Raw genomic sequence first — 24,778 nt, 5'->3', positions numbered from 1 at the left:
CCTCTGCCCAGGGCCACAGCTGCAGACAGAGCCCTCTTTGTGTGGGATGGCTGGGAAGGGACTGTCCCCTGCGTGTCCCCTTCCCGGAGCTGCCTCGGCCATCCCCTGCTCCCAGAGGGGAATCCAGCAATCCCGAGCAGCAGGATGCTTCCTCTGATTTAAGAAGCTCCCAGGCTATAAATCCCGCTGGAATAAATCCGAAGTGAGAGGCCAGGGAGCTGCCTGCTCCTGATAAGGCCGGAGTGGGGATGTGCCGGGATCAGTCCCACAGTGGGGACGCTGTGGGATTAACCCCGCGGGATGTGACACCCGTGACCCCTGTCCCACCCCTCCGCCGGGTGGCCGAGCTAATTAACGTGCTCAGGTAATTAGAGGGGGGCGGTTCCCACCACCAGCTGGCTCTGGGGTGGGGGCTGAGGGAATAAAATCCGGGGAAAGCCAGGGGAAGCTGCGCCTTTCCCTCCCGGAGCAGCTGAGGGGACGAAAGCCCTCAGGTGTCATTCCCAGGGCTGTCACCCACCCAGGGATGTGGCACCTCGTCCCTGCAGACCCCTGGGTGTCCTTTTCCCATCCCCAGAGCATCTCCTTCTCCCATCCCGCGGTTATCGCCCATCCACAGACCCTTTCCCGTTCCCAAGGTCATCCCCCACCCAGGGACCCTTCCCCTTCCCAGGGCTGTCACCCACCCAGGGATGTGCCACCTCGTCCCTGCAGCCCCTGGGGTTCTGCTCTCCCATCCCCAGAGCATCTCCCTGTCCATCCCCCCTGATGGGGCAGCGCGGGGGCCCTGGGGGTTGGAATTTGGGGTGGGGGGTGTCTGCAGCAGCGCTGGTGCCCCGGGGGTCCCCCGGCGGGGACAGGCAGGTGCCACCCCGCGGAGCCAGGGAGGGATGGCTGGGGAGGTGGAGAGCCAGGGGACAGAGGGATAACGAGGCTGGGGAGCCGAGGGTCTTCACAAAGCCCCCCCGACCCCCGTGCCGGGCGGAAGGGCGGCGGAAGGGCGGCCCCGGCCCCGCGGAGGGGCGGGCGGGGGCAGGGGCGGGGAGGGGACGGCGGGCCCGCCGGCTCTGCCCCTTCGCCGGGGCTCGGCGGAGCGCAGCCGCCCCTCGCCGCGCCCCCTCCCCGGCAGCCGGAGCTCGGCAGAAGCCGGCGGGAGCCCGGCGGAGCGCGGAGCCGCCGAGCCCGGAGCGCGCAGCGGAGCCCGGCGGGGATGCGGGAGGCGGCGAGCGGCTGAGGACCCGGCTCCGCGCCGGGCGGAGCACACCCCCTTCCTTCCTTCCCTTCGCCTCCAGCCCACCGGATTTGGGATCTACCTGGCCGCCTTGGGAATTATTCATTTTTATTTTTTTATTGTTCCTCTCTTTTTTTTTTTTTTTTTTTAATCGCCTGATTTTTAACATATTTTTTTTGCGCACGTGGAGGATCGCGTGGATTTCCTATCATGATCTTGGCAAACGCCTTCTGCATCGTCCTCTTCGTAGGTGAGTGGCCCCAGCGGGGGTGCCGGAGGGGGTGGCGGCTGTCGCCTGGCCGAGGTGGCGCGTCCCCCCCGGGGTGAGGGGCTGCGGGGGCTGAGCCGGGGACAGAGCGGGGGGCAGAGCAGGGGACAGAGCCCCTCCGAGCTGGCACCGCCGCTGCGGCACGAGAGGGGCACGGCGAGGGGTTTAACCACGGGCAACTTCATTTCCTATTCTCTGCCAACTTCAAAAGGGGAGGGGGACCCTGGGGACGCGGGGGACGGGGGGGACACAACCCCAGCCGCCCCCTCGGGGCAGCCCCAGCCGCTGGATCGCCCGGCAGCACAGCCCTGCCCGTCTCGCAGCCCTGCTCTCCCTGTCAAAGCAGCACGGATTTGCATTTCGGGGACATCTCCCCCCTTCTCCCCCTCCCAGCCGTGTCTCCCGCTGCCCTCCACTCTGCCTGCTCTCCCCTCTCCACGCCATTCCAGGCGTTGGGAACGCGGCGTGGAGACTCGGCTGGCAAAGTTGGGCTCGTGGCTCTTGTCCCTGCGTGGGGAATCGCCGTTCCCCGCGCCCGGATCGCGCTGGAGCCACGGGCGGCTCCGTGCGGAGCTTTGTCTGTGCCGGGAGAACGCTCGCGTTCCCAGGGCAGCCTCCGCTGGCAGGAGCGGCTGGCGAGGGGAGAGCCCACAGCCCGCGCTGGGTTTGGGGAGAAAAGGAGGAGAACGGGGATTGTTGGGTTTTTCCCCTGGGCGGCTCGGGCGTGTCGCGCTCCCGGTGCCATTCCCGCATCCCGCGGCGCTCGGGCTGCGATCCCAGCTCGCTGCGGCGCCCGGAGAACTCTGCGGAGCCGGCCTGGGCTGGCGGAGCGAGGACGGGGACGAGGGACAGGCACAGGGGACAGGCACAGGGGACAGGCACAGGGGACAGGCACAGGGGACAGGCGGCCGCTGAGGGAGACTTGAAGGTTGGCACAGCCTCGTTCCCGAGGGACGCGGGGCTGGGGGGCTCGGGGTCCCTGCGGAGGCTCTGCTCCCGGCTGGAATGGGGGGCTCTGCTCGGCTCGGCTCTGCTCTGCTCTGCTCCCAGCGCCAGGGGAGGTGGCCTGGGGCGGGAGGGACAGAGGCCTGGGCAGGGGGCTGAGCCCTGGGGCGGGGGAGCTCCTTCCCGGGGGTTTCGGGGGGTGTCGGGGTCGGGGGGCTCGAGTGGAGCCCTCAGACAGGGAGACAGGGGCGCTCTGGGGGCGGGGTGAGGACACGAGTGGGGACAGCCCGGCGTGGAGGGGAGGGAGGTTGCTCCAGCCTGGCTGGGGGGACAGCTGGACATCTGGACGCATGTCCAGGCGCTGCTGGACGGCTCGCGGAGAGATTTGGGGCGCAGGGATCCCCAGCGGGACAGGGACCCCCAGGATGCCACACCTCAGGCCCACCCGCCCTCTAAGCAGGACCCTGTGCCCCCCATTCCCGGCTGTCCCCACATTCCCGGCTGTCCCCAAGGGTTTGTGGCTGCAGGGCGAGGCTGTGTCCCCCCAGACAGCAGAGCTGGACCCCAAACAGCGACACTGCACCCCCAGACTGAGCCTCAGGGATGGGGTGACCAGGGGGCTTCCCACGGCGTGGCCTCTCCTGGAGCGGAGAACATCCAGCTCTTCCCACCTGGGATCATTCCCGGGAAGCCAGAAAAGCCCTTTGCTCCTGGCTGGGGAGCTGCGTGTTCCGGAGCGATCCTTGCGAGGAGAAACATTTCCCTCTAAAGCTGCCGGTGGCCAAAGGTGGCTGGGAGAAACAGCACAGGAGAACATGGATCAGAGCTCGGGAAGAGGCAGCTGAGGCTGCTGGCGCCGGGAGAAGCTGTGGGAGCGGCAGGGAAGGGGAGGAAAGGGGAGGAAAAGGGAGGAAAAAGGGCCATTCCTTGTGCAGCCGCCTGCGAATCCTCGCTGTGCTCCGACACCCAGAGAGAGCCGAGGATGAGCTGGGAATTCTCTGCAGATGTTTCAGGGATAGGAGTTCAGGGAGGGCGGCTCTGCCACGAGATTTTTTGGGAGGGATGGAGAATCCCCTCTCCTCAATCTCTCCCTCCATCCGAACTCCCCGCTGGAGCCTCGGTGGGAATGTGGAGCTGGGAGGAGCGGGGGGCTCCAGGAAAACCCCCCAGGCTGGGCTGATTCCTGCGGGATTTTGGGAGCACCGCGACCAAGGGATGGGTCTGTTCCGGCTCAGATGGTGCCGGATGCTCCGGGATGCTCCCGGACCCTGTTCCCTGAAAAACCATGGTGAAAAGGTGGAAAAAATGGCAAAATCCAGGAGGATTTGGCCCGGCTCATCATCCCTGCTGCTTCCAGAGGGTGGATTTATTGTGGGGCTTCCCGGGATGTGCCACACAAGGATATTCCTTTGGTCCTTTGGCGTCAGGGCAAGGATGTGTCCCTGCCTCTGGATCCTGCGTGTGGAGACTGCCAGCAGACAGGAATGCGGCCAGAGGAGGGGATTTTTGGGAAGAGGCTGCTGGAGAAGAGCGAGCTGGAGCTGGGAGTTGGCTCGGGGCTGAGGGCTCGGGGCAAGCACAGCTGGAGCTGAGCTGGGAGAGGATGGAATGTGGTGGAGCTCCGGGATGGTTCTCCATGTCCAGTGGAGATCTGGGATGGCTCTCCATGGCCATGGAATTCTGGAATGGTTCTCCATGCCCAGTGGAGCTGAGGGAAGAATCTGCATATCTGGTGGAGCTCTGGAATGCTCTCCATGCCCGATGGATTTGTGGAATAGCTCTCCATGCCTGGTGGAACTCTGGAATGGATCTCCACGTCTGTGGAGCTCTGGAATGATTTCCACGCCCGGTGGGGCTGAGGGATGTCTCTCCACACCCTGTGGAGCTCTGGAATGATTTCCATGTCCTGTGGAGCTGAGGGATGTCTCTCCATGCCCTGTGGAGCTCTGGAATGGCTCCATGCCCTGGAGCAGTTTCCCTGTGGCTGCAGCAGGATCAGGTTTTCCCAGCTGGACGCCTCGGGATGGGATTTCCCAGCGTGTGAAGGTGCAGAATTGCAAAGCATCATCCATGGTGTGGTGAAGACCCGGGATCTGCATTTGGGGGTTCCAGGAATGTCCTTCCATGGATCCCGCCTGCCTCCCGTGTGGAATATAATCCTGCCAGGCCAGGCTCGGCCTGCCCGAGGGGAATCTGCTCCTCCAGCCTGGATCTAAGGTGGATGTTGGAGCTCTGCGCTGCTCCAGGACACTCCAGAGCGCTGGGAACCCAGTGGGGCTTGTTTGGGGACCTCGGCTGGAGACCAGGAGTGAGGGATCTGCGGGATCTGCGGGATCTGCGGGATCTGTGGGATCGATGGGATCTGTGGGATTGATGGGATTGATGGGATCTGTGGGATCGATGTGATCTATGGGATCTGCAGGATCTGCGGGATCGATGGGATCTGCGGGATCTGTTCCTTGCAGGGACTGCAGCCAGTGGAGCTCCACCTGGCACTGCCCACCCTGACCGCTGTCACCCCTCAGAGTCCCCTCTGGCCCCGGGCTGGACAGAGCTGTCCACAGCCACCTGCTCCAGGGCCACTGGCAGGAAGGGCCGCGTGTCCATCCCCGGGGGTGGCAGGGGACAGCCCTGCCCGCTGGGGGGGACACACGGGTGGCCCCTGTCGCGTTCCTGTAGGTGTCACTGTCCCCCTGCCAGACCCGGCTGGGAAGGGGCTGGGAGCGGTGGCCGAGGTGGTGCCCGGCGGGAGGGGACAGGAGTGATGCTCCCAGGGGCACACGGAGGGGACAGGAATGCTGCTCTCAGGGTCGCAGGGATAAGGACACACAGGGGGGGACCCTCCTGTCCATCACCCTCGGGTGGCAGCAGGGTGGCACAGAGCGGTGTCACCTCCCCATCACCCCCGGAGCAGCTCAGGGTCCCCTCCAGGTCCTGCCGTTCCCATCTTTGCCCCCTCCAGGGTTTTCCCTGGAAGCTGGAGGATGGATGAGGAAGGCCAGGAGGGCCAGGAGTGACAGAAGGTCCTGCTCACCTTGTCCCCACAGCTGGGTGGTGCAGGAGGGAGGGGACAGGCAGCTCCCTCAGAGGGGACAGGCCAGGCTTAATTTAGCAGGAATCTACTTGCAGGAGGAAAAGCAAACGAGGAAATGGTGGGAGAGCTGTGGGAATGCAGGAACAGGGTCCGAGTGGGGACAGTGGGAATGCAGGGACAGGGTCCGAGTGGGGACAGTGGCCGTGCAGGGACAGGAGGTGGCCTCGCTGGCCAGTTGCCACCCCGAGGGAATGCAGGAGGCCATCCCGGAGGGAAGAGGCTGTTCCCAGCCGCAGCTGCCCCGCGGCCCTGCCAAGGCCGAGCGCTCCAAAAGCCATGAGTCAGACGCCCTAAAAATCCTGTGACGGGGCTGAAAACGATGAGCAGCCAAACCCAACCCAACCGGCGGCGTGTGCAGGGAATCGGGATGGACTTTCTGCTTCCCGTGCCTCCGGAGAGCTCCGGGAACGCTGGGAGCACGCTGGGCTATTGATTTGTTTGGATTGAACGAGGAACACAAGGTCCCCCGGCATCACGTGGAGATGAGGGTTGGGTTAACCCTGCAGCTTCCCTCCCCACACTGAGCCCTGCGACATCCCTGGAAATGTCCCAGGCCAGGCTGGATTGGCACTGGATGGGATTTTAAGGTTTCTTCCAAGCCAAACCATTCCAGGATTGCAGGACTGTGTTCCACCCCTGCCACGGACAGGAAAAACGTCCCTACCCCAGGTTGCTCCAAGCCCTGTCCAGCCTGGCCTTGGACACTTCCAGGGATCCAGGGGCAGCACAGCTCCTCTGGGAATTCCATCCCAACCCTCACCGCCCTCACAGGGAGGAATTCCTTCTGCCAATGCAACCTCGATTTCCACTCTTTGAGCTCCATCTTTAAGGCCCTTCCAGCCCAAACCAACCCAGAGATTGGTTTGGTTTCCACACGAGATTCCCAGGCACTCCCAGGCTCTCCCAGTTCGATTTTCAAAGTCCATTCCAACCCCAGCCATCCCGAGATTCCCACACACTCCCAGGCTCTCTCAGCTCGATCTTAAAGGCTCCTTCCAACCCCAACCATCCCAAAATTCCCAGGGTTTAGCGGGGCTGGGATGACCTCAGGTGCCTCCCCACCACCAGGGTGAGGACAGCCGCCGCTCGCCACCCTCCCTCACCTCTCTGTCCCTCCTCTCTCCCTCCCTCCCTGCCATCCCCCCGCCCCAGATGAGATCCTCCGCTCGCTCGCCGGGCCACCGTCCCCTCCGGGGCTGGCCCCGCCCGGGTGGCGAGTGCCGGTGGACTGCGTGCGAGCCAACGAGCTGTGCGCGGGCGAGCCGAGCTGCAGCTCCCGCTACCGCACCCTGCGCCAGTGCCTGGCCGGCCGCGACAGGAACACCATGCTGGCCAACAAGGAGTGCCAGGCGGCCCTGGAGGTGCTGCAGGAGAGCGCCCTGTACGACTGCCGCTGCAAGAGGGGCATGAAGAAGGAGCTGCAGTGCCTTCAGATCTACTGGAGCATCCATATGGGGCTGACGGAAGGTATGGGGTGAGGGGATGTGGTCACGCCGGGGGTGGGGGTGAGGGGACAGGGGGTGCTGGGGGGGCTGGGTGGGATGGGGAAATGAGGGGGAGTGGTGCTTGGGGACCTCGGGCATGAAAACCCCAGGAAATTCAAGTGAAAACCCCGGGAAATTCAGATGAACACCCCAGGAAATTCAAGTGAAAACCCCAGGAAATTCAAGTGAAAACCCCAGGAAATTCAAGTGAAAACCCCAGGAAATTCAAATGAAAACCCCAGGAAATTCAAGTGAAAACCCCAGGAAATTCAAGTGAAAACCCCAGGAAATCCAGATGAACACCCCAGGAAATTAAGATGAGCCTCCCAGGCTCGGCCCTGGGAAGCTCCCAAACCCACTTCAGTTTGTGCCAAAACCCCCCAGACTGGTGGAAAAGCTCCCTGCCCATGGGATGGAGTTGAAATGAGATTTTTAAATCACTTCCAAGCCCAAACCAGGCTGGGATTCTGGGATTCTGTGGGAAATGTGTACCTGAGGATGAAGGACTTTTACCCCAGGCTGTGGGAACTCGACCTGAGGATGGAAAAAACTATTCCAGAGGATGTGGAGGAGCCATACCTGAACCCCCTGGGCGAAATTCCCTTCCAATCTGGGTCAGGCAGGAAGCTGAGAGCCCAAACCCAGTCCCAGAGCAGGAATTAGGGCTTAATTGTTTTCTCCCCCTCATTAGCAGCGTTCATTGAGCTTTCCCAGGGCGTGGATGAGGGAATGGGGATGGAGCTCCAGGAGAGATACCTGCAGGAGGAGGAGGAGGAAGAGCAGGGATTGAGCCAAGCTTTGAGGAGAGGTGGCACTTTTGGGGACATCCTTTAATGTCCCCAAATCGGGGAGAGGAAAATCAGCAAGGAACCCAAAGCAAACCCCGATTTTGCCCCTTTTGGCACAAATTCCGAGGCTCCCTGCTCTCCGGGAGAGCTGCTGCGCCTCCAGCCTCATTCGCGGGGGTTAATTGCGGCTCGGCGAGCTCCAGGCGGGTCCAGCGCCCTTTTAATGCTCGGTAATTTCCCTGGCGAGCGGCAGGAGTCAAGCGGGTGTTTAATTATTGATGGCAGCGGCGGAGCGATGGAGCGCGAGGTTAGCGAGGCTTCCGAAAGGCGCCTTAATGAAGGTGCTGTTTGTCACCCGAGCGGGGAGAGCCGGAGAGGGAGCGGAAAAACGGGATTGGGATCTTGTTTCCTTCCCGGCGATGGGCAGGAGCTGCCCCGGGCGGTGTTGTCCCCAAATTCCATCGGTGAGGGCAGCGGTGACACCAAAAGGGAGCTGGAAATCCCCAGGGATGGGGACAGCCCGGCCTGGCATCCCCGAAAGGTCTCTCCATCCCAAAATTCCAAACCTTCCTGCTTCGCTCTCCTCCTCTTTCCGAGCTCCTTTTCCACACGGGGCTTCCAAGCGGCTCCCGAATTCTGCAGGATAAACTCTGCTGCCTTGGGATCAGGATAACCCCGGGATCCAGCCCAGGGCAGGGAATTTGGGGATGGAATGCTTGGAAAAGCAGGATTGATGCTCCAGCAGCTGGGCAGCCTCAGCTGGAGCTCTCAAAGTCCGGCCATTGATTATTTATTGAAAGATTTATTTTTATAAATAGAATTTATTTTTGCTGGGGCTGTCGGGGTTTGGGGAGAGCCTTTCCTCCCCTGAGAGCTGTGGCTGCTTGTCCTGAAATCAACTTTTTTTTTTTAATTCTCTTGAGTTAAACCCAACAAAATCGGTAGATTTGGCCTGAAATCAGAGGTGGGAGAGTGAGGAATTTCTCTCCAGCCTGGCTGGTGCTCAGGGTCCCTCTGGAAGGTGTGGATTGGGATGGATGAACCTCTGGAGTGCAGTGGGGGAGATCAGTGGTGGGGAGCTGCAGTTCCTCACTGAAATATTCCCGTTTTCCCAAGGAATGGGATGGAAATTCAGGAAATTCAGGAATTTCCACCATTAAAACCACCTTGCAATGGAGTTTTAGGTAAACGGGGGTTTTGCAACAGCAATTAAAGAGCTCAGATTTGAGCTCAAAAACCCCAAAACTTCCAGCCTCAGCCTCCATCCCCATGGAATATCCACCTTCCCAACCCCAATTCCCTCAATCCCTGGAATCCTGACCGCAGCCAGAATTCCCCAAACTGCTCCCAAATCGCCTTTTCCCTTCATTCCAGGGCAGTTCTTGCGAACCTTTTTTTTTTTCTTTTCCCTCCCCGCGCCTGAGATTATTCACTGCGGGCTTTAATTTGCTTTTCTCTCCCTTTTTCTCTCCCTTTCCTCCCACCGAAGGAGAGGAATTTTATGAAGCTTCCCCGTACGAGCCGGTCACCTCTCGTCTCTCTGATATATTCAGACTTGCTTCAATTTTCTCAGGTAATAAAAGCAGCGTGTTTTATCTCCTGCCTGTGAGCACAGAGCTCCCTGCCAGGGAGAACCTCCTGCTCCCTCCCCTCTGCTTTGTCCTTTGCTCCTCCAGCCCTTCCCCTGCTGTTTTCCCCAAATTTGGGGCTCTGAGCAGCGTTTTTTGGGGGGATGAGGGTGCTGGAGGCACTTTGGGGATGATTCCTGGTGTTTCAGACCTTGCCTGGCTGGCACTGAGCATTTCACCTCTCGGGCCTGGCTGCCTCCAGCTATGGGTTTACAGCCAATTGCTGAGGTGGGAATTCCTGGAAAACCCAAAATTCCCATCATTCCTGTAATCTGTGTTGTCCCCAGGAATTGCTGGAAAACCCAAAATTCCCAGAATTCCCTTAATCTTTGTTGTCCCCAGGAATTGCTGGAAAACCCAAAATTCCCAGAATTCCCTTAATCTTTGTTGTCCCCAGGAATTGCTGGAAAACCCGAAATTCCCATCATTGCCTTAATCTGTGCTGTCCCCAGCACCAGCAGGGAGGCACAAACACATTCCTGGCTCATGGGGGGTCCAGAGCCTCACATTCCATGTGGAATTCTTCCTGTTCTGGAAGATTTGGGACCCTCGGGATGGGGTGGAGCTGAGGGGGGAATTCTGCTGTCTCTCACCCTGAGCCGAGCTCTGGAGAGGCATGCTGAGCCCTTTGGAGCATCCCTGTGTCCCTTGGAACCTCCTGGAGCATCCCTGAGCCCTTTGGAGCATCCCTGTGTCCTTCAGAACATGCCTGGTCCCTCTGGAGCATCCCTGTGTCCCTCAGGACATCCTGTTGTCCCTTAGAACATCCCTGTGTCCCCCAGAGCATCTCTGTGTCCTTTAGAACATCCCTGAGCCCTTTGGGGCATCCCGGTGTCCCTCAGAGCATCCCCGTGTCCCTTGGAACCCCTTGGAGCATCCCTGAGCCCTCTAGAGCATCCCAGTGACCCTCAGGACATCCCGGTGTCCTTTAGAACATCCCAGTGTCCCTCAGGACATCCCTGCACCCCTTGGAACATCTCCCCGTCCTCCAAGGAACCCAAACTCCGCCACCACCCTCGAGAATTTTGTTTCCCCATCCATTTCCATGACAACCTTCCTTGCCACCCCTCAGCCCCTTCCCAAATTAGGTCAGCGGCGCTTTGGCTTCTCCTCGCTCTCCCTCCTCTCAACCCTTCCCCCCAAAACCCCCCACGCTGCGGGATTTGGGGTGTCCCGCTGTCCCCACGCCTTGGGGACACCCGGGGCTGTGCCCGGAGCCCCTCCAGCTCACCTGGGGACAGCTGGGGTGCTGCTGTCACTGTCACTGTCACCACCCGCCGCCTTCCAGCCCCCGAGGTGAATTTTCCCGGCTCCGGGAGCTCAGCGCGGGGTTTTTGGGATGACGCCGCCACCCCCTCCCGTCTCCCGCCGCCTTTTTTGGGATTAGATTGGCGTCAGGAAAACGTCGGAGCTGCTGGGGAGTCTGGAAAGCGGCGGGTCTGGAGCGGGGATTAGCCACTGCCGCTTTATCCGGGAAAGCGGAGCGGGGAGAGCCTGGCTGGAGATTTTGGGGCTGGGGAAGGGGGGATGAGCTCCGGGTGACCCCGGGGGTGACCTCGGTGCTGTTGCCACCCCCTCGCTGTCCCCTGTCCCCTCCCTGGGTGCCCTCAGGGACCTCCGGCCCGAGCTGAGCCCGAGCGCTGCAGCAAATGAGCTCTTGGAGCTGCTCCGGGAGAAGGAGGTGTTAATTGCCTGGAGGGCTAATGAGGGGATTGCTGGGCCTCTCTGGGAAGCAGGGCTGGGTAAACCCTGTGTAAACCCTGTGTAAACCGCCTATAAACCCTGTGTAAACCGCGTGTAAGTGCGGAGCAAACGCGGAGCCACCTCCGTCCCCTCCCCACCCAGGGGGGGCTGCACTGCGGGACCCCCGAGCTGGGCAGAACATCCCGGGGTTCATCCCAGAAAACCACAGCCTGTGGGAGAAGGGAGATTGGGAATTCACCCCAAGAGCTGGGTGGGCATCAACCCCCCTGCCAGCCCTTCCTCATCCCCCTCCTCCTCCTCTCCCGCTGCCCCCCGAGGCCGTGGAGGGGACAGAGGGGAAGCAGGGTGGCCCCAGCCCCGTGTCCCTCTGCTCGCCCCCCGTTCCCGTCTCTCCTCATGCAATTTTCATGCTCGTGCTTTATTAATGAGCTCCCCGGGAGCTGCCCAAGCCGCGGCTCCATTAACATGCAGCCAGGTCCCCGCAGGTCTCGGGCAGGGCAGCAGCGATGCTCCCGGGGATGAGACAATCATCCCACGGATCCCAAAATCCCGGCTTGGCGCCGGAAATCTGCTGTTCGCCACTTGCAGGGCTCGGGGCCGGGCTGGCTGCGGGGGGAGTGCTGGGTGGATCCCCAAAAACCCAGGGGCTGGAGGAAAGGGAAGGAAAGGAGACCCGCTTGTCCCCCACCTCTTAAATCCCCTTTTCTCCACCCCTAAAATCCCCTTTTCCCCACCTCTAAAATCCCCTTTACCCACTTTTTAAATCCCCTTTCTCCCACCCCTCAAATCCCCTTTCCCCACTCCTTAAATCCCTTTTCCCTACATCTAAAATCCCCTTTTCCCTCTCAGTGCCCGAGCTGTGTTCACCCTCTCCAGGCTCAAACCATCCCAATCCCTGCCCCATCCTGGATTTGGGATTTTGGGATTTGGTGAAGCCTCAGGCACCTCCAGGGGTGTCCATCTCCGGAATGGCACCTTTGGCACCTCCAGGGCTCTTCCCAAGCAGCTTTGGGGGGTCACTGAGGGGCTGATCCCGGGGGAAGGGGACAGGGGAACCCCTCAGTTGTCACAGCACAGTGGCACCAGTGGCACTGAGCCCTCAAAAGCTCCAATGCTCCCCAAGAGCAGCAGGATGTTGGGATGGCACCGGGAAGGGACTTTTTGCCTTTTAATTGGGATTTCTGAACCCTTCAGGATCAATTGGGATCCCCAGCAGGGCTGTGCTGGTGGCTCTCGGCTTGGGGACAGTGGGACAGTGACACCAAAGACCCCCAAACGCTGTCCCCCTGCAGGGAAGGCTGAGGAAACCAGGGACGATGCCCATCGCGGGATTTGCCATTCTCTAATTAGCAGCACCCTCCAATTACGTCAATTAGCAACTTTCCCTTGGCGCCGCCGCTCGTCTTTGCCAGCAAAGCTGGGAGACGGAGGAGGACAATCCATGGATTTGGAGGGGAGGAAATGAGGGATGAGAGAACTCCAAATCCAGCACCTGGGCTGCCGAGGGTGATCCAGCATCCCCACAAAAAAACAGGGGAAAATTCAGCGTTTGTTCCCAGGCTGGGGTTTGGCTCTGTCCATCCTCTCCCTGCAGGATGGGAATTCCGGGATGGATGGATGATGGATCCATTTTTTCCCTTCATCCCTGTCTGGGGTTGTCCCAGTTTTGGGGAGCCCCAGGAGGGGCTGTGGCGGCCGCTGTAGAGTTGCGTTGGTTATTCTGCTTTTGGAGCTGAATAATTAATATTTAATATTGAATAATTAATAATTATTCTTTGAATAATTGACAGAGGGAAAGAAATATTGCAAATCCACGGCCTGAATTGTGCACCGAGGGCTGGGGGAGCTGGGCTCTGTTTTGGGGTGGATGAGGAGCTCCGGATTGTCCAGGGAATGGGGATGGGAACCATCCAGGGCGGGGATGGTGGCACGGGGGTGACACTGACGTCATGAGGGTGGCACTGTCACCTGCCACACCTTCCCCAGGTCGAGGACGGTCCCCCACCCTGGTTTTGAGGATTTCTCCCCACCCCAGGGTCCAGGGCTTTTCCCCACCCCAAATCTGAGGACATTTCTCCAGCTGTGAGGACATTTCTCTCCTCCCACTTTGGAGGGCATTTCCCTGGGTTTGGGGACTTTCCCTCACCCCAGGTTTGAGGGCATTTCTGCAGTTTTGAAGGCTTTTCTCCATCCCAGGTTCAAGGACATTTCCCATCCAGCTTTGAGGGATTCTTCCCAGCTTTGAGGAGATCTCCCAGTCCTAGGTCAAGGACATTTCCCACCCCAGCTTTGAGGCCATCTCCCCAGCTTTGAGGCCATCTCCCCAGCTTTGAGGCCATCTCCCCAGCTTTGAGGCCATCTCCCCAGCTTTGAGGCCATCTCCTCAGCTTTGAGGCCATCTCCCCAGCTCCAGCCCATCTCCCCCACCTCAAGCCCATCCTTCCATCTCCAAAACCACCTCCCACCTTTGAGCTCACCACCCCTCCCCATCCCTCCTGACCGCTGTCCCTCGGTGTCCCCGGCCAGGAATGGACCCTGCCACCACCTCCCGGAGCAACCACTGCCTGGACGCGGCCAAAGCCTGCAACCTCAACGACAACTGCAAGCGCCTGCGCTCGGCTTACATCTCCACCTGCAGCCGCGAGCTGTCTGCCACCGAGCCCTGCAGCCGCCGCAAGTGTCACAAAGCCCTGCGGCAGTTCTTCGACCGCGTGCCGGGCGAGTTCACCTTCCGCCTGCTCTTCTGCTCCTGCAAGGACCAGGCGTGCGCCGAGCGCCGCCGCCAGACCATCGTCCCCTCCTGCTCCTACGAGGACAAGGAGAAGCCCAACTGCCTGGACCTGCGCGGAGCCTGCCGGGCCGATCACCTGTGCAGGTGAGGGCGGCTGTGGGTGTCCTGTTGGGGTTGGTGTCACCTCCCTGGTGTTGGTGTCACACCCATGGTGTCAGTGTCACCTCCTTGGCATCGGTGTCACCTCCCTGGTGCTGGTGTCACCTGCCTGGTGTTGGTGTCACACCCATGGTGTTGGTGTCACCCTCATGGCATCAGTGTCACACCCATGGTGTTGGTGTCACACCCATGGCATTGGTGTCACCTCCCTGGTACTGGTGTCACTCCCTGGCATTGGTGTCACCTCCCTGGTACTGGTGTTACTCCCTGGCATTGGTGTCACTTCCCTGCTGTTGATATGACTCCCCTGACATTGGTGTCACCTCCCGGGCATTAGTGTCACCCCCTTGTTACTGGTGTCACCTCTCTGGTATTTGTGTAACCCTCGTGACATTGGTGCCACCTCCCCGGCATCAGTGCCACATCCCTGGCACCGGTGTCACCCCCTGGCACTGGTGTCACCCCTCACCATCGGCACAAACCCATGGCTGGTTTTCCCAGTGTCTGGCTCTCGGGGGGTGACAATGGGACAATGCCAGGGGCAGATCCATGGGCAGATCCCAAACCAACAGGGACAGAGCTGCCTCTGTGTCCATGGGGAACACGCTGGCTCCATTCCCACCGGGAATCCCTCCATGTCCCCACGCTGAACCTCCAAAATCCCTCCCTGTGCTCCCAGCATCCCCAAAAACTTTCCCAGCTGATGAAATCCCGCTGTTTCCCCCTCAGAAGCGCCGAGCTGGGAGCTGAGGCTCCTGCTCCTTATGAAACCATCTGTCACCGGGCACAGCCCCTGCTGTCCCCCTCGGGGCTCCGATCTGCCTCCTAAAGGCTCCGGCTCCTGCCAGGAGCAGGATCTTTTCCCCATCAAGGTGATGGAGTTTCCCGGCGCTCGGCAGGGAAATAAATGCGAGCTCCGGGTCTTCCTCCGGCTGCGAGCGGAGATGTTTGAAATGTGGGAATGTGGCTTTTTATCAAAAAGTAATCCAGGGAGCCGAGGGCTATGAATAAAAGATAGCAGGGAATGGCAGCTCCTCTCCATCAGCCGCTGCGATGGGCAGGATCTGCTCCCGGAGAGGGATAACGGAGCTGGGAGGCTGCAGAGGCCACGGGAATGCTGAGCTTTGGTTCCTGCAGGGGTGAAATCCTCACACAAAGAGGGGAAACAGCCCAGGGGGAAGGGGTGGCAGCTGGGGGTGTTCGCTCCGAGGTGGAAATGGGGTTTTTTGGGAGAACATGGATAGGGGTTCTGGAAAGCGCCCAAATGTGGGATTTATTTGTCTCCAGCTCTAGGCGTTGGTTGGCAGAATTTTTCCATAACCTTGGGTTTTTTTCCTTGGGATGGGACGTGTATGCACTCCTTGGATCTGGGTTTTCAGGAGAAAATCCCATTATCCCATCCCATTATCCCATCCCATCCCTCCCCTCTGGCATCTCCACCTGGGAATGACCCTTCCATGTTCCCTCATCCCAGCGGGCAGGACAAAGCAGGATTTCCCATTGATCCATGAGTTTTTCCAGCCAAATTCCCTCAGTCTCCCCTCATCCCAGAGGGCAGGACAGGGCTGGGCTGTGCCATGGGATTTCCCATTGATCCACGAGTTCCTCAATCCGACATCCTGCTCTGACAGGGCCTGGCGAGGGCAGAGCAGATCCCAAGTGCTCCCAGAGCCAGAGGTGACAGGAGATGAGATAATTCTCCTGCCAGGGTAATTAACCTGCCAGGGTAATTAATTAACCCGCCTGGCTCAAAGCCTAATGAGAGGAATCCCTCTCTGCCGGGATACAAATTTCCAGGGGGATTTTTCCTGCATGGAGATGGATCACCCCAAGTTTGTGTTGCTTCCACTCCTGAAAAAAAACCAGAGCAATTGGAGGAGATGGAAAAGGAATATTCCAGCATGGAAAACAGTCATCCCGAGGCTTTCCTGGCTCTCTGTGCTGTTTTCCAGCTGTGTGGGGCTGCTGGGGTTGGACACCAGCCCTGTCCCCTCGGTCACAGAGGTCACAATGAAGCCACCAGCTGCTCCATCCTGCCCGGAATGGCTCTGGGGGTGGAATGTTCTGGATAGGAGGGAGTTTTAACCCCTGGGTCACCCGGGGGAGGACATCCCGAAGGCACGGAGGGTCCAGGATGTCCCTCCTTGTGTCCCCTCAAGCACTGATGTCCTGGCGAGGGTGACTCCTGGGCTGGGAGTGCAGGATCTGGGTTATCCTGGGCTCAAATCCCAGCTTTTCCTCCACACAAATCCATTCCAACCTGCCGCAAATCCCGGCGGAGCTGCCCGGGGGCTCCGGGAGCAATCGAGCTGCGATTTCTGCTGCTCCTCGCGCGGCTCGGGCAGCTTTTCCCGGCTCGGGAAGCTTTTCCCGACTCGCAGGAGCCTGACGAAGTCCCGGAGCTTTTGCGGCTGATTGCAAGGGACAGGTTTTAGCTCCCGGAACACAAAAACCTTTGGCGAAGCACAAACCTCAGCGAAGGGGAAAGGGAAAGGAAGGGGAGAAAAGAGCTGATTTCAGCAGCTGCAGCTCGCTGGATTTTTCATCTTGCATCAGCAAGTCGGGAACACAAATAATCTGCTCTTACACGCTCCAGTGGTGCTGGTGCTGAAGAAATTCCCAACCTCCACTGGCTGGAGCTCCTCAGCATCCAAAGCGGGGCTGGGGTTGTGTCCCTGGATTTTTTATCCCCGTTTTTGGTGTGGTTTAGGGCCGCAGGGGTGAGAGTTGCTCCCCCTCACAGCATCTTTGAGCATCAAGGATTTTGGCACAAAAGAAAGGATTTGGCCGCCTCGTTTTGGCCGAGGTTAAACCCGAGCTTTGGCTGGGGAATGAGGGAACGGGATCCAGGCTGGCTGGGAATTGATTAAACACCAACCATGGGAAGGAAACACGGCTTTTCGAGAGCGGCACGGCCTTTGTTTAGCGCAGACAAAATGCCACCCGTAATGGATGTTTCCTTGATAAACAGCGGCTCAACTTTCTCATTACTCCCTGTAATGAGAGCCTGGCGAGCGCCTGTCTGGGAAGAAGAAGGAGCAGGGAAAAATTGCTCCTGGATTTACCGGGAGCTGGGAGAGCTGGAGTTCGGAGGGGACAGGGCGGGGAGGAGTCGTTCCTCTGCTCCCAGCCTGCTGGAGGAGCCTCCAAACCCAGCTCAGCGTTGGAAAATCTGTAAAAAAATCCCCAAATCTGGTGGATTTTGAAGCAGGGCAGCTCTCCCCCATTTGGGATCGCACGTGAGGAGGCGGCTGGGGAGGGCTGGAATCCCCGAGGGCTCCGAGCACGAGAATCACTCAATCCTCGCTGAATAATGAACTCGAGATCCCCGAGTATCGACTCGGCGTGGCAGCGAGTCTGTCTGAGGCTGGCTTTGCTGTGTAAACAGCATTTCCTGTCGGGCTTCGTTAGCGGCTCAATGGCACAGAACGGGCCGCAATTAACATCAAACGATGCCTGTGCTCCGCTCCTCCCTGCCCGGGGACTCGCAGGGCTCGGGCACAGGCACGAGGAGGGAAAAAAACATCCCAAAAAAGCATCTTTGAGCTGTTTTTCTCGGTTCTGGATCGGAGCGTGGAGGTCTGGAATGCACGTGGAGGGTGGAAGTTGTTAATTAATAACTCCCGACTCGGAGGTCGCGCTGGGCTCTGTCCTAATTATTTTCCCTCTCGCTGGGTTTGCTCTGCTTTGGGAATTTCTCCGTGGGTTTGTTGTGGGTTTGGCTTTTTTCCTGCTGTCTCTGCGCCCCTGAGCAAGGAAGAGAAATCAGGGAATCCCTGAGGTTGGAAAAACCCTCCGGGATCACCGAATCCAACCTTTGACCACCAGCCCGGAGCTCCGAATGTCACCTCCGGACATTCCTCGGACACTCCAAACCCACCCTGGGCAATTCCAACGCCTGACCCTTTTTTTCCCACGAAGAAATCCCTCCCGGAATTCAGGCCGAGAGCCTCAGAAAAAAACGACAAAAAAATTCCCTTTTCCCTCAAACCAGCGCTCCACCTCCCGCCGCTCAGCCCGGAACAGGTGACTCCTCTCCCCAGCCAACTTCTCCCGGATAAAACAAATCCATCCCTTGATCTTTCCTTCCCTCCCCTGCGAACTCTCCGCTCGATTTGGCAGCGGGTCATCCACAAAAGCTGAGCTGCGCTTCAGCTTCCCTCCTTCCTTCAGCTGCTCCCCCTCCGCGGGGCTCTTTGAATTTACCTGGCCGCTGCTCGGGAGCGTTTGAGGGGAATTTTATTTTATCTCAGCATCTCCCGGCTTCAAAAGGATCTCTCTCCAGCAGGACGGGAGATGGGATGGGGATGCCCAGCGGGTTTTTCGTGTCTCACCGAGTTTTTTCCATGTTGTCGCAGCTTCCTGAACATCCCCAGCTCGGCGGGAGAGGGGAGCAGGTTTTTTTCCCTTTTTCCCAGATGCTCGTGGCTGCTAGAACCGCTTTTTCTATTTTTTTTCTATTTTTTTTTCCCCTCAGTCCCCGTAAATTGCCCGTGAAAAAAACCACCTCTGGAGGAACGCCGGCATCTTGTCCATGAAATATTCAGGAGCAGGATGCTGCTGGATTGGATGGCCGCTGAGTTATCGGGCGGGGATGGGAGTAATTAACACCCAATTAAGAATTTTGTGGCCGTTCTGGGGGTTTTTTCCTGCTTAAAAAAAAAAAAAAAATCACACTGCGGGGTAAAAAAAGATCCCAAAACCTCCGTGTTTGGTAAATTTTAATGTCAGACCGGCGGGGTTTTGGTGGTGCTGAACTCCTGCAGGACGGCAGGGAATGGGAGAGGAGCTGGAGGCAGGTGGTCCCTGAAGCGATGCTTAAAGTCCCCTAAATTTGGGATATTTGCGCTGGGGGTGGCAGTGCAGAGGTAAAAATCCCCTAAATGTGGGATATGTGCAGCAGGGATAGACATACAGGTAGGAAACGATCCCTAAATTTGGGATGTCTGCACCAGGTGTGTGACAGGAATGCACAATGCCCCTGAAATTTGGGATTCGTGCACTTGGGATAAATGTACAGGTGCACCAAGTGCCTTAAATTTAGGATTTAATTTAGGATAGCAGTACAGGTGCACAGAACGCCCTGGATTTGGGATTTATGCACTGGGAGCATGGAGCTACAAAATCCCCTAAATTCAGGATGTGGAAGTGCAGGTTCCCTGCTGGGATCTGGGAAGTGCCTGGATTTGGGAGAAGGGCCTGATAAACCTCGGGATCCTGGGGCTGCATTTCCTGGGTATCCTCTCGGAATTTTCCCGCAGGAATCCCAGAGGAACATTTTGGAAACCCCTAAGTGGGACTGCAGCCCTCGGAGTGGGTTTGGGATGAAAGATATGTGTGTATATCCCGAATTAATTTTTATTGATCCCCTTTGCACTCCTTTTGGGGTTTTTTGGGGATAACACTCAGGCAAACAAAGAGCTGAGCTCTGCAGCTCCTTCACCCCATCCTCCTCCTCCTCTTCCCCATCCCTCATCCAGAGCCAGCCCAGCTCTTCCCAACCTTTCCAGGCCACCCCCACCTGCCTCCTCCAGCCGCCAGCCGCAATTTGGCACCAATTCCTCCTCCCTCCTTGGCTCCTTCTCCTTCCCCTCTTTTTTTTTTTTTAATTTCTTTGGAGGCCTTAAAAGCCAAAATCCACCGCGCCGAGCTTTTATTCCTGGCGGCGAATCCCAACCTCGCCGCGTCCAACGGGAAGAGTGACATCTGGCTTGGATATTCTGGAAGGATTTACCAGCTGCCTCGGCATGGACTGTGGAAGGAATAACATTTGCCTCGGAGGATGCTCCGGGCTGGCGGTGCAGCCCCGGGGAGCGGCAGTGACAAATTTTCCTGGCGCTCCGTGCTGAACTCGCCGCGCTTCCTGCAGGGAATTGACGTCCCTTCGCCTCGGGTTTGGGAAGAGAGGGAAATGCTGTCGGAAACTTTTATTCCTCTCCCGTGGAGAGGCTGGATTGCTCTGTGTGCCGCGGGGATGGAGCAGGTTTTGGGATTTCTGCCATTCCCACCCCGGAGCGGCACCCCCTGAGCTGAGGTTTGGCTGCAGGGAGGGTGGAGCATCCCAAAAATGCCCTGGAAAAGCTTTTCTGGGCTTTGTGCAAGGAAAAGCCCCTGGGAATGGATGTGGGATAGAAATCCCCAGAGCCTCTCTGCTCCATGGGGAATTTTCCTTTCCCTGAGGAAAGGAGGGAAATAAATATGAAAATAATGCTCCTGGCATGGTGGAGTTTATTTCCGGGAAGAAGGAGAGGGAGGAAGTTTTCTCCTCGTCTCACGCACCACCGCAGAGCTGCAGAATCCTGGTTTTCCCTGGAATTGGCGCTCCATCCCGAGCCTTTCTCCTTCTCCATCCTCCCATCCCCACCACGGAGCAGCCCCTCCAACCCTCCCCAATTCTATGGGGAGATTCCAGTTGTGTCGCTGCTGGTTATTGGGATCTGAGGTGTGGATGAGCATGGCGATGCCCAGGATCCTTTCCCCTCCTCGGGAGCACTTGGATAACCCAGCTGCAGAGCCTGAATGGCCCCGGAATTCCACAGCCCGTGGGGAGGCTGGGAATACATCACTTTTATCCCATTAAAAAATTCCTCCCGGCTGCCGAGTCGCTCCGGGCTGGAAGCAGCACTGAAATCCCATTGTTTTCCCTCTCTTCCTCCTCTCCAGGTCCCGGCTGGCCGATTTCCACACCAACTGCCAGGCCACCTTCCAGTCCGTGACCTCCTGTCCTGGTGACAACTTCCAGGCGTGCCTGGGATCCTACGCGGGGCTCATCGGTGAGTGCCGCGGGCCGGGATTGGGAAGGGATTTTCCCGCTGGAATTCCATCCCTGCTCCCTCCCCTCTCCAGGTTTCGATGTCACCCCAAACTACGTGGACGCCAGCACCACCAGCATCACCATCTCGCCCTGGTGCTCCTGCAAGGGCAGCGGGAACATGGAGGAGGAGTGCGAGAAATTCCTGCGGGATTTCACGGAGAACCCCTGTCTCCGTAAGGCGCTTCCCCTCTCCCTCCTCCCCGCTCTGCCCCATCATTCCCAACCTTCCTCAATCTCTCCCGCTCCCCAGGAAACGCCATCCAAGCTTTCGGGAACGGGACGGACGTGCACCTGGCTCCCAAAAATCCCAACCCCGCCGTGACGGTGCCGCCGCGGGCGGAGAAGAGCCCGATCCTGCCGGATGATGTCAACGACAGCAGCACCGCGTACGACACCAGCGCCATCAGCACCTGCACCTCGCTCCAGGTGCGCAGACTGGGAGCACTGGTGGGGATGGGAACGTCCCGTGGGATTGGCGGAATGTCCTGGTTGGGTTCATCCGGCGGCTGGAAGGATCTGGGAGCCGCTGGGGTGTGGAGAGGGAAGGGAATTCCCATCTCCTCCCTCGCCTGCCAAAAGGGCACCCTGAGCTCGGCTTCTCGTCTGGGAGTTGAATTCCATGGTTTTTTGGGAAACCTGGGAAATAGGTGTTGTTTTGCTTGTGTGGAAAAGGACTGGGAGGGAAATGGGATTTGGGATTGGCTGGGGATGTTCCAGGAATGCAGGGAAGTGGGATTGGGACTGGCTGGGGGTGTCCCAGGATTCCAGGCAGGATTCCCAGCAGGATCCCAGTGAGGCCCCTGAGCCGCCGGTGGAGATGGGATAAATCATTCCCAAATCTCCCTGAGCTCCATCCCCTCCTGATTCCCACAGGGAAATCCGAACCCCAAACCTGGCACATTCCCGCCCTCACCATTCCCAATTTCTCCCGCCAGGAACAAGGCCTGAAGCCCAACAAGTCCAAGGAGCAGAGCCTGTGCTACTCCGAGGTAGGAGAAATCCCAAAGCTGGGAATTCCTTCCCAAAGCAAACAGCTTGGGAATGACATCCCAGGGACTGTTGGTGGTTTTTACCCAAATTTGGGATGTTTTCCCCCAAATCCCACCCTGCTCAGCCGCTCTTTCCCCTCCCCAGGCCCAGCTGACCACGGATGTGATGCCGGAGCAGAAAACCTTCCTGCACCCCAGGGCGGGGAGCAGCCGGCGGCGGGACAACCGGATCCTGCTGCTCATCCCCATCCTGCTCCCGGCGCTGGGGCTATAGAGGGGCGGCCGGCAGGACGGGGACACTCGGACCAGTGCCACCAGTGCCACCAGTGCCACCAGTGCCCCGCTCGTGCCGGACACTGCGACGCTCCAAACCCCGGGAACGCCGGGCTGCGGAGCGCCGGGCAGCGGGAGGAGCTTCCACCGCGCTGGGGAACTTTGGTGGTTTTCTTCCTCGCTTTTAATTTTTCCCGGTTTTGATTTTTAATTTTTGGTCCTTTTCTGGTGCGTTGGGTTGGTTTTCTGCAGCGGCTCCTGGGAAACGTCCCTGGAGTGGGCCTGGAATGGGTCTGGATTGGGGGTTTGGAGCTGCCAGGGAGGGGAAAAAAGTCGGAGCAGAACTTTGGGAAAGGTGATTTTCAGGATTCTTTGCACTGGGGTGGCCGCAGGGACCACGAGGATTCCGCATGGAACATCCCGGAGGATGGAGATGCCACCAGGAGCCACCTGGATGGGATTCCCGGAGCTCTTCCCGTTGGATTTTGGGGGATTTTGGTTGGGATTTTTCCTCGGAGAGTTCCCGGATGGAAAAGAAACTGGTGTGAAACGTGTGAGGTTGTGCTGATGTTGTCAATCACTTCCAGGGGGAGAGGTTCCATTTCCCTTATTTTTTTTAAAATCTTTGGAATTTGGACTGGGAGGGGATTTTTACCCATCCAGGGTGGAATTCCCTATTTTCCCTCTCCATTTTATTTCCTATATACATATAACGTATGGATATTCCCATATACATAACACTACCCATCGTGTGGCTTTTTTAAATTTCCATATTCCCCTTCATTTTCATTTTTTTATTTTAATTTAAATCCCTCCAATGCCAACAGCAACTTCCAAATGTATTCTTGGAAAATTTATTTTTTTTAACGATGTCTATAATGGAAAACCAAAATAAACCAAGGAGAACAAACCAAGGAACGAAACAGAGATCCCAAAAAACCTGAAATCCCTTAAAAATCCTGGTATCCAGAGGGGGGAAAATGGGAAAATTCCAGCTGCAGGAACACCTGGATCCTGGAATTGGACACAGCAGGGATGGAATTCTCTCCATGACTCTCCTTTCACCCAACCTTACAGAAGGCAAAAATCGGGATTGAGGGCAGTTCCGTTCTCCAGGAGCAGTTTTTCCAGGGATTTGGTCACCCTGGAACATCCCACCTGGATTTTGGCCAATCCAATTGGAGAGATCTTCCCAGGATGGCCTTGGGGAGATTGGAAGGATTTGGGAAGTGGGGCAGGAAAAGTGAGGAAAAGTGGGATTGTCCACTGCGGGTGACAGGAGGGGCTGAGAGAGCAGGGAGGGAAAAAGGAGCTTGGAGTTGGACTTGGATTTGGAGTTGGAGTTGGATTTGGGGTTGGAGTTGAGGTTGGAGTTGGGATTGGAGTTGGAGTTGGAGTCGGATTTGGAGTTGGATTTGGGGTTGAATTTGGATTTGGGTTTAGATTTGGATTTGGGGTTGGAGTTGGGTGTAGATTTGGATTTGGAATTGGAATTGGGGTTGGGGTTGAAGTTGGAGTTGCATTTGGGTTTGGAGTTGGATTTGGGTTTAGATTTGGATTTGGGGTTGGAGTTGGATTTAGATTTGGATTTGGGGTTGGAGTTGGATTTAGATTTGGATTTGGGGTTGGGGTTGGAGTTGGGATTGGAATTGGGGTTGGGGTTGAAGTTGGAGTTGCATTTGGGTTTAGATTTGGATTTGGGGTTGGAGTTGGATTTAGATTTGGATTTGGGGTTGGGGTTGGAGTTGGGATTGGAATTGGGGTTAGATTTGGATTTTCCAGGCCACCATCCCGGGATGAGGAGGGCTCAGTGCTCACCAAGACCTCCCAGAGCTCTTCTGCTTACCATAAACACAGAAAAATGAGATTTCCCATCATTTTCCATGATTTCCCATCATTTTCCACCAGCACCATGGAGGTCTTCCCCCTCCCTATCCCAAAAATAGCACTTTTTTTTTTTTTTTTTGAGAAAGGGATGGTGGGGAACTCCCAGCTCCATGGGAAGAGGTTCCAGCAAGGTCCCGGACATCCAGGGATCAGCAGGAGATGATTCCAAACATATTTTATGGCCAGAGATAAAATCCAGACCTGGACCAAGATCCCAATATGGGGAGAGGGGAATTCAGGAATGGCGATTCCAAAATTCCCTCCAGGAATGGCGATTCCAAAATTCCCTCCAGGAATGGCAAATCCAAAATTCCCTCCAGGAATGGCGATTCCAAAATTCCCTCCAGGAATGGCGATTCCAAAATTCCCTCCAGGAACGGCGATTCCAGCACTGCCAGGGTTTGGAGTCTTTTCCCATCCCCTCTCCACTCAGATTCCCAAGATTTGCTCCCAGAATCTCCCCAGCTCCAACCAAAAGCTGATCTTTTCTCCTCCCCATTCCCAGCACGTTAATTACAGGAAAGGAAAACTCCCGTGCTTTGTGTGGAAGTGAAAAATGCAGGGATGTAAAACCTCGGCTGCTGGGATGGATAATTAACTCCAGAGATAATTCCCTCTTCATTTGGACTCAATTACTTTCCCGATAGGAGAAACTGCTGAAAACACGATTTTTAAATTTTTTTTCTTTTTTTTTTTTTTTGTGGGAGATGTGGCGTAAAAAAATAATGGAAGAAATCCACTGAAGCTTTGCCTGGGAGAGCTTTTCCTTTCTGGGATAAAGGA

General features: G+C 57.6%; 1 protein-coding gene across 1 annotated transcript; it reads left to right on the top strand.

The window, feature by feature from the left end:
• Positions 1 to 1,103: 1,103 nt before the first annotated feature.
• Positions 1,104 to 23,031, top strand: GFRA2 (GDNF family receptor alpha 2). The gene is made up of 9 exons (XM_085080901.1): positions 1,104 to 1,481; positions 6,691 to 7,005; positions 9,300 to 9,383; positions 13,669 to 14,017; positions 20,696 to 20,805; positions 20,879 to 21,019; positions 21,097 to 21,272; positions 21,782 to 21,835; positions 21,981 to 23,031. Exons 1-9 carry the CDS (start codon positions 1,442 to 1,444, stop codon positions 22,107 to 22,109), a joined length of 1,398 nt encoding a protein of 465 aa, XP_084937027.1. The 5' UTR covers positions 1,104 to 1,441; the 3' UTR covers positions 22,110 to 23,031.
• The last annotated feature ends 1,747 nt before the right edge of the window (positions 23,032 to 24,778 follow it).

The sequence above is a fragment of the Lichenostomus cassidix genome, chromosome 22, assembly GCF_008360975.1.
Source record: "Lichenostomus cassidix isolate B80296 chromosome 22, HeHo_3.0, whole genome shotgun sequence".
NCBI classification, from domain to species: domain Eukaryota; kingdom Metazoa; phylum Chordata; class Aves; order Passeriformes; family Meliphagidae; genus Lichenostomus; species Lichenostomus cassidix.
The sequence above is the reverse complement of the archived record's forward strand: the minus strand, read 5'-3'. Positions and strand labels throughout refer to the sequence as shown.

Coding starts and splice junctions, on each gene's coding strand:
- GFRA2 (XM_085080901.1), top strand. CDS start 1,442: ATGATCTTGGCAAACGCCTTCTGCATCGTCCTCTTCGTAG. Junction 7,006..9,299: donor CCATATGGGGCTGACGGAAG/GTATGGGGTGAG, acceptor CTCCCACCGAAG/GAGAGGAATTTTATGAAGCT. Junction 21,273..21,781: donor GCACCTGCACCTCGCTCCAG/GTGCGCAGACTG, acceptor TTCTCCCGCCAG/GAACAAGGCCTGAAGCCCAA.